This window comes from Oncorhynchus mykiss, chromosome 15 (genome assembly GCF_013265735.2).
Source record: "Oncorhynchus mykiss isolate Arlee chromosome 15, USDA_OmykA_1.1, whole genome shotgun sequence".
In the NCBI taxonomy this organism is placed as follows: domain Eukaryota; kingdom Metazoa; phylum Chordata; class Actinopteri; order Salmoniformes; family Salmonidae; genus Oncorhynchus; species Oncorhynchus mykiss.
The window spans coordinates 75,083,592-75,092,762 of record NC_048579.1 but is presented as its reverse complement, the minus strand read 5'-3'; the positions used below and the strand labels follow the sequence as shown (position 1 = coordinate 75,092,762).

At 46.5% G+C, this 9,171-nt stretch overlaps 1 protein-coding gene across 1 annotated transcript; it reads right to left on the bottom strand.

The window, feature by feature from the left end:
- Nucleotides 1–6,676: 6,676 nt before the first annotated feature.
- Nucleotides 6,677–8,777, bottom strand: il-22 (interleukin 22). The gene is given in 5 exon segments (NM_001164064.1): nucleotides 6,677–7,433; nucleotides 7,615–7,674; nucleotides 8,038–8,196; nucleotides 8,387–8,446; nucleotides 8,622–8,777. Coding segments are annotated over 5 exon segments (522 nt in total). The 3' UTR covers nucleotides 6,677–7,346.
- Nucleotides 8,778–9,171: the final 394 nt, after the last annotated feature.

Here is a 9,171-nt window from a genome sequence, read left to right as displayed (position 1 = left end):
TCATAAGAACTGGGTTAGACCTCTGTCATCAGAACTGGGTTAGACCTCTGGCCATAAGAACTGGGTTAGACCTCTGTCATAAGAACTGGGTTAGACTTCTGTCATAAGAACTGGGTTAGACCTCTGTCATAAGAACTGGGTTAGACCTCTAGTCATAAGAACTGGGTTGGACCTCTGACATAAGAACTGGGTTAGGCCTCTGTCATAAGAACTGGGTTAGACCTCTGTCATAAGAACTGGGTTAGGCCTCTGTCATAAGAACTGGGTTAGACCTCTGTCAGAAGAACTGGGTTAGACCTCTGTCATAAGAACTGGGTCAGACCTCTGTCATAAGAACTGGGTTAGACCTCTGTCATAAGAACTGGGTTAGACCTCTGTATAAGAACTGGGTTAGACCTCTGTCTTAAGAACTGGGTTAGACCTCTGGCCATAAGAACTGGGTTAGACCTCTGTCATAAGAACTGGGTTGGATCTCTGTCATAAGAACTGGGTTGGACCTCTGTCATAAGAACTGGGTTAGACCTCTGTCATAAGAACTGGGTTAGACCTCTGTCATAAGAACTGGGTTAGACCTCTGTCATAAGAACTGGGTTAGACCTCTGTCATAAGAACTGGGTTAGACCTCTGGCCATAAGAACTGGGTTAGACCTCTATCATAAGAACTGGGTTAGACCTCTGTCATCAGAACTGGGTTAGACCTCTGTCATCAGAACTGGGTTAGACCTCTGTCATCAGAACTGGGTTAGACCTCTGTCATCAGAACTGGATTAGACCTCTGTCATCAGAACTGGGTTAGACCTCTGTCATCAGAACTGGTTTAGACCTCTGTCATCAGAACTGGGTTAGACCTCTGTCATCAGAACTGGGTTAGACCTCTGTCATCAGAACTGGGTTAGACCTCTGTCATCAGAACTGGGTTGGACCTCTGTCATAAGAACTGGGTTAGACCTCTGTCATAAGAACTGGGTTAGACCTCTGTCATAAGAACTGGGTTAGACCTCTGGCCATAAGAACTGGGTTAGACCTCTATCATAAGAACTGGGTTAGACCTCTGTCATCAGAACTGGGTTAGACCTCTGTCATCAGAACTGGGTTAGACCTCTGTCATCAGAACTGGGTTAGACCTCTGTCATCAGAACTGGATTAGACCTCTGTCATCAGAACTGGGTTAGACCTCTGTCATCAGAACTGGTTTAGACCTCTGTCATCAGAACTGGGTTAGACCTCTGTCATCAGAACTGGGTTAGACCTCTGTCATCAGAACTGGGTTAGACCTCTGTCATCAGAACTGGGTTAGACCTCTGTCATAAGAACTGGGTTGGACCTCTGTCATAAGAACTGGGTTAGACCTCTGTCATAAGAACTGGGTTAGACCTCTGTCATAAGAACTGGGTTAGACCTCTGGCCATAAGAACTGGGTTAGACCTCTATCATAAGAACTGGGTTAGACCTCTGTCATCAGAACTGGGTTAGACCTCTGTCATCAGAACTGGGTTAGACCTCTGTCATCAGAACTGGGTTGGACCTCTGTCATAAGAACTGGGTTAGACCTCTGTCATAAGAACTGGGTTAGACCTCTGGCCATAAGAACTGGGTTAGACCTCTATCATAAGAACTGGGTTAGACCTCTGTCATAAGAACTGGGTCAGACCTCTGTCATAAGAACTGGGTTAGACCTCTGTCATAAGAACTGGGTTAGACCTCTGTATAAGAACTGGGTTAGACCTCTGTCTTAAGAACTGGGTTAGACCTCTGGCCATAAGAACTGGGTTAGACCTCTGTCATAAGAACTGGGTTGGACCTCTGTCATAAGAACTGGGTTGGACCTCTGTCATAAGAACTGGGTTAGACCTCTGTCATAAGAACTGGGTTAGACCTCTGTCATAAGAACTGGGTTAGACCTCTGGCCATAAGAACTGGGTTAGACCTCTATCATAAGAACTGGGTTAGACCTCTGTCATCAGAACTGGGTTAGACCTCTGTCATCAGAACTGGGTTAGACCTCTGTCATCAGAACTGGGTTGGACCTCTGTCATAAGAACTGGGTTAGACCTCTGTCATAAGAACTGGGTTAGACCTCTGTCATAAGAACTGGGTTAGACCTCTGGCCATAAGAACTGGGTTAGACCTCTATCATAAGAACTGGGTTAGACCTCTGTCATCAGAACTGGGTTAGACCTCTGTCATCAGAACTGGGTTAGACCTCTGTCATCAGAACTGGATTAGACCTCTGTCATCAGAACTGGGTTAGACCTCTGTCATCAGAACTGGTTTAGACCTCTGTCATCAGAACTGGGTTAGACCTCTGTCATCAGAACTGGGTCAGACCTCTGTCATCAGAACTGGGTTAGACCTCTGTCATCAGAACTGGGTTAGACCTCTGTCATCAGAACTGGGTTAGGCCTCTGTCATCAGAACTGGGTTAGGTCCATACTGCATGGCAGCACAGCTGCATAGTGCACAATATGCCTCTGACTGTCCCATAATGGCACCACGTACAGCAGAACAGGTAATGTCTCTCTGGATACAGCTAGTCAGAACATTATATATATAGTCTGTTACATTTGATATATCTAGTCAGAACATTGTATAGTCACCATTGTATGGTGGGGGGGGGGGGGGGGGGGGGGGGGTCACAGTTAGGAGCTGAGAGGTGTGGTGGTGGGGGTGGGGCACAGTTAGGAGCTGAGAGGTGTGGTGGTGGTGGTGGGGGGGTCACAGTTAGGAGCTGAGAGGTGTGGTGGTGGGGGTGGGTCACAGTTAGGAGCTGAGAGGTGGTGGTGGGGGGGTGTCACAGTTAGGAGCTGAGAGGTGTGGTGGTGGTGGTGGGGGGGGTCACAGTTAGGAGCTGAGCGGTGTGGTGGTGGGGGGGGGGGGTCACAGTTAGGAGCTGAGAGGTGTGGTGGTGGGGGTGGGTCACAGTTAGGAGCTGAGAGGTGGTGGTGGGGGGGGGTCACAGTTAGGAGCTGAGAGGTGTGGTGGTGGTGGTGGGGGGGTCACAGTTAGGAGCTGAGAGGTGGTGGTGGTGGTGGGGGGGTCACAGTTAGGAGATGAGAGGTGTGGTGGGGGGGAGGTCACAGTTAGGAGATGAGAGGTGTGGTGGGGGGGGGGTCACAGTTAGGAGATGAGAGGTGTGGTGGGGGGGGTGTCACAGTTAGGAGATGAGAGGTGTGGTGGTGGGGGGGGGTCACAGTTAGGAGCTGAGAGGTGTGGTGGTGGGGGGGGGTCACAGTTAGGAGCTGAGAGGTGGTGGTGGGGGGGTCACAGTTAGGAGCTGAGAGGTGTGGTGGGGGGGGGTCACAGTTAGGAGCTGAGAGGTGGTGGTGGTGGTGGGGGGGGGGTCACAGTTAGGAGCTGAGAGGTGTGGTGGTGGTGGTGGGGGGGGGGGTCACAGTTAGGAGCTGAGAGGTGGTGGTGGTGGGGGGGGTCACAGTTAGGAGATGAGAGGTGAGGTGGGGGGGGGGGGGGGGGTCACAGTTAGGAGCTGAGAGGTGGTGGTGGTGGTGGTGGGGGGGTCACAGTTAGGAGCTGGGAGGTGTGGTGGGGGGGGGGGGGTCACAGTTAGGAGCTGAGAGGTGTGGTGGGGGGGGGTCACAGTTAGGAGCTGAGAGGTGGTGGTGGTGGTGGGGGGGGTCACAGTTAGGAGCTGGGAGGTGTGGTGGTGGTGGTGGTGGTGGGGGGGTGGTGGGGGGGTCACAGTTAGGAGCTGAGGGGTGGTGGTGGTGGGGGGGTCACAGTTAGGAGCTGAGAGGTGGTGGTGGTGGGGGGGGTCACAGTTAGGAGCTGAGAGGTGTGGTGGTGGGGGGGGGGTCACAGTTAGGAGCAGAGAGGTGTGGTGGGGGGGGGGGGGTCACAGTTAGGAGATGAGAGGTGTGGTGGGGGGGTCACAGTTAGGAGATGAGAGGTGGTGGTGGGGGGGGTCACAGTTAGGAGCTGGGAGGTTTGGTGGGGGGGGGGTCACAGTTAGGAGCTGAGAGGTGTGGTGGCGGTGGGGGGGGGGGGTAACAGTTGGGAGCTGAGAGGTGTGGTGGTGGGGGGGGGGGGGGGTGTCACAGTTAGGAGCTGAGAGGTGTGGTGTTGGGGGTTCACAGTCACTGTCACCATGGGGTAATTCTGGGTAATTCTCAGGAAGATACATCCTTTGTTTGCTCTCTGAAAGCCCTCCGTTTCCTCTGCTGATGTGGAACAGGAAATAGCTGTAAAAACTCCAGGTCTTTATCTCTCTCTGTCTGTGTTTCATCACCTTAAACACTCCAGAGGTGGAATACAAGAACCTGGCACGGCCACGCCCCCGGCCACACCCCCGGCCACGCCTCGGCCAAACCTCCGCCAGCTGCTTCCCCTGAGCAGAGAAGAGCAGAGAGGAACCAGGAAGTAAGTGTTTACCTGTCTCAGGTGTCATCATGTTGTCATTTACCTGAACTGAGGAAGCAGGTAAACTTCCTGATTGGACAATCCCACTGTTGGAGCATGCTTTCTGCATGACACAATACACACACTCATGCACCAACACACCCTCACACACACACACACAAAACACACACATACACACAGAGACACAAACACACTCACACACACACACACACACACTCACACACACACACACACACACACACACACACACACACACACACACACACACACACACACACACACACACACTCAGGGAGACACAAACACAAGTACACACACTTGGAGACACACACACACACACACACACACACATGGAGACACACACACACACACACATGGAGACACACACACGCATCAACGATAGTTGATGTTATTGTATGTTCCAGACTCTCTCAGTAACGACCATCCAGGGTTTAGGTAATGTTCCAGACTCTCTCAGTAACGACCATCTAAGGTTTAGGTCATATGTTCCAGACTCTCTCAGTAACGACCATCCAAGGTTTAGGTAATATGTTCCAAACTCTCTCAGTAACGACCATCCAAGGTTTAGGTAATGTTCCAGACTCTCTCAGTAACGACCATCCAAGGTTTAGGTAATATGTTCCAAACTCTCTCAGTAACGACCATCCAAGGTTTAGGTCATATGTTCCAGACTCTCTCAGTAACGACCATCCAAGGTTTAGGTCATATGTTCCAGACTCTCTCAGTAACGACCATCCAAGGTTTAGGTAATGTTCCAGACTCTCTCAGTAACGACCATCCAAGGTTTAGGTAATGTTCCAGACTCTCTCAGTAACGACCATCCAAGGTTTAGGTAATGTTCCAGACTCTCTCAGTAACGACCATCCAAGGTTTAGGTCATATGTTCCAGACTCTCTCAGTAACGACCATCCAAGGTTTAGGTAATGTTCCAGACTCTCTCAGTAACGACCATCCAAGGTTTAGGTCATATGTTCCAGACTCTCTCAGTAACGACCATCCAAGGTTTAGGTCATATGTTCCAGACTCTCTCAGTAACGACCATCCAAGGTTTAGGTCATATGTTCCAGACTCTCTCAGTAACGACCATCCAAGGTTTAGGTCATATGTTCCAGACTCTCTCAGTAACGACCATCCAAGGTTTAGGTCATATGTTCCAGACTCTCTCAGTAACGACCATCTAAGGTTTAGGTAATGTTCCAGACTCTCTCAGTAACGACCATCTAAGGTTTAGGTAATGTTCCAGACTCTCTCAGTAACGACCATCCAAGGTTTAGGTAATGTTCCAGACTCTCTCAGTAACGACCATCCAAGGTTTAGGTCATATGTTCCAGACTCTCTCAGTAACGACCATCCAAGGTTTAGGTCATATGTTCCAGACTCTCTCAGTAACGACCATCCAAGGTTTAGGTCATATGTTCCAGACTCTCTCAGTAACGACCATCCAAGGTTTAGGTAATATGTTCCAAACTCTCTCAGTAACGACCATCCAAGGTTTAGGTAATGTTCCAGACTCTCTCAGTAACGACCATCCAAGGTTTAGGTCATATGTTCCAGACTCTCTCAGTAACGACCATCCAAGGTTTAGGTAATGTTCCAGACTCTCTCAGTAACGACCATCCAAGGTTTAGGTCATATGTTCCAGACTCTCTCAGTAACGACCATCCAAGGTTTAGGTCATATGTTTCAGGGCATAATGACAGCCCTTCTGCTTCTGTCATCAACTCTCACTGAATTGAGACGTATTATATATTGTTTGCTATAATAATGAAGGCCTAAATTGCCTGTGTAATTTTAGTGAAAATTATTCCTATTTCAATATCACAGTCTGTAGATGTTTTCCGGACTCAGATTAAGTCTTGTACTGGACTCAATGGAGAATCTCCAGGAAACTGGCCCAATCAATTTAGGAACCATTTATTGATGAATTCACCCTTAAACCTTGCTGTGTGGTCGCTGTACACAGTGAACAATGTATTTCTATGGGAAATATAGTTGTGTGCTGAATGTGTGAATTTAATGTTGTTTGTATGTTCAGCGTCTAAAGATCTTTCTGGAAAAATAAAGTTATTCCACGTCTGTCTCAGTCTATAACGTACACTGTGTAAAGATCTTTCTGGAAAAATAAAGATATTCCACGTCTGTCTCAGTCTATAACGTACACCGTGTAAAGACAATAATATATTTGACAAGAAGAATGTGCTTTTGAAAAGTGTTTTATTTTAGGACTCTTAGGTTACAAACACTGTGGCAAATTCAATACATTTCCCCATGTTACAGACAGCTGCATTCACTTCCTATATAAATACAATCACTTTATAGCTAAATACACATTAGCTCAATAGATGTATAAATAACTTAAACATTTCATAATCATTAAAACAATGATAATAACTTAAAAATGGAATAAATTCTCTGGTTAAATATATTCTCCAAAAAGTTTTCATAAATATAATATTATTAATGTGTCCAGCACAAGATGTAGAAAGTAAGGGCCACCATGGGGCTACATATGAAATGCTCAAGACCCTGCACATCTGATGTCAACAGAATCGGGATGCATTTCAAATACATTTCACCAGTTTGCATGTTGCTAAGTAACAACAATAAATAGATCAATAATAAATAAGCAATGCAAAATGAATAAAAATATAACACACAATATCCTTATAGGATATAAGGTACAGAAACATAGCATGACTCAAATCTAGACTCAGATCTATGTGATGATATAGGATGTGTTGGATCTAGATGTACATCTCTATGTGGTGATATAGGATGATGTTGATGTACATCTCTATGTGATGATATAGGATGATGTTGGATCTAGATGTACATCTCTATGTGGTGATATAGGATGATGTTGGATCTAGATGTACATCTCTATGTGGTGATATAGGATGTGTTGGATCTAGATGTACATCTCTATGTGATGATATAGGATGATGTTGGATCTAGGCGTGCACACAGAAGTCTTTCAGGAAGGTGAAGAGGATGTCGATCTCTCCAATGGCTTTCTTGATCCCTTTCCCCTCCTCCATCTGAAACAACAAACCAAAAACAATGGAGGTTTTAGACAAAGATCACATTCAATCAAATGTTCAATGGATTCATTTTCACTTTGATTAATGCATGAACTCTTGTTCATAACTTTGTTTATCGTGTTTCTTTGTGACAAGCATGAAAATGGTCAAGTCTGAACAGGGTCCCCTGGAGAATTACCTCGGACAACTTCTTGCGGAAAGCAATGCTGTGGTGGTGGTCATTGTAGTGTTTAATAGCCTTGAAGAAAGAGAGAGAAAATCAGTCACTTTCTCTGATATAAACACCATCTCTACACAATATCACACTTAAGATCGCAGAGAGAGGAGAGAGAGAGGAGAGAGAGGAGGAAGGAGAGGGGAGAGAGAGAGGAGAGGAGAGAAAGAGACATGAAGAATGACACGAAGAGAGACACAAAGAGAGACAACGAAGAGAGAGACAAAGAGAGGGACGAAGAGAGGGACGAAGAGAGAGACGAAGAGAGAGAGAGACAGAGAAACAGAGAAACATTGAAAGGTGTTGAAAAGGTAAAGAATGGATGAAGAGAGAAGGGGATGAAACAAAGGAGTGTAGGTGAAGCAGATGACAGAGAGGAGAACTTACACAGCCGTGTTCCTTCAGGTCTCTGCTGACTCGGGCCAGGTCTTCCTTCAGGGCAGGGAGTTTAGGATGATGCTTGTCCTGCTTCTCCTTAGTGGTCAGGATGTTACTCAGGTAGAAGTCCAGGATGTTAGCATGCAGGCAGCAGATGTCTCTGTGGTTCTGCCGTTGGAGACATCAGTTCAAAGTTCAGTTCAAAGGCATCAATCAATTCATTAGTATGATATGGTTAGTATTGCCTACAGCTGCATCAGGTGGTAGAAATAGAAAAAACACCTAAATACCATTTCACACCAAGCTGTAAAATAATGTAGGATTAACATGACATTAGTCATTGGTTTAATAGACAGACCTTTTTAGTATCGATGTCTGGCATCAGTTTAGTGTCAGTATCGGTGTCAGAACTTTGCGCCTGTTGAAACAGACAGGAATGGCATCATTAGGCTTTTTAAAGTCATAATCATAATTAAATAAACCCGAATAAATGGACTAAATAATAGGCTACTAGTTCTACAAATATAATATATTTAGTTTAGTCCTACAATTATAAGCCATTATGGAATATGAAATATGATAAAGTAACTTACATGTTGAGCCACCTGCTGTACCATGGTGTCGGTATCCGCGCTGTGCAGGGGGGCGCTGAGCGGGCGATGGATGGAGTGCGCCACGGATTCGCGCAGCAGACAGACGCTCATCACCACTACCACAGCGGCTACGAGTTGGACGGTGCTGAACTTCATATTGGCTCCGGGAGATTTGTCTTTCTTCAGTTTGAATAATAATGCGAAAATATCACAGTTCACCTGGAAAGAATAAATTACAGTCAGATAACTTGTTTTGATTTAGGTCAGCCTTATCTAATCCTATAGACTACACGCTACAGGTGATCATACATCTATTTTGTAAGAGAGACCTGTTGTAATACTACAACCAAGATCGCAGATTAGGCTGCTTACCTTGCGGGTTGGTTTGGTAGGTTGTCATGTTTTCTACCTGGTAGGGACAGTATTTATATTGTCTAGGAGACGTCATTGTGGTTCCTTTCTCTGCATTCAGGTCAATCCGCGGGTATCCCCCCTCCCTTCCGGCCTCCCTACCTGGGTTAACCAGGTCAACGTTATTACACAGAATTGC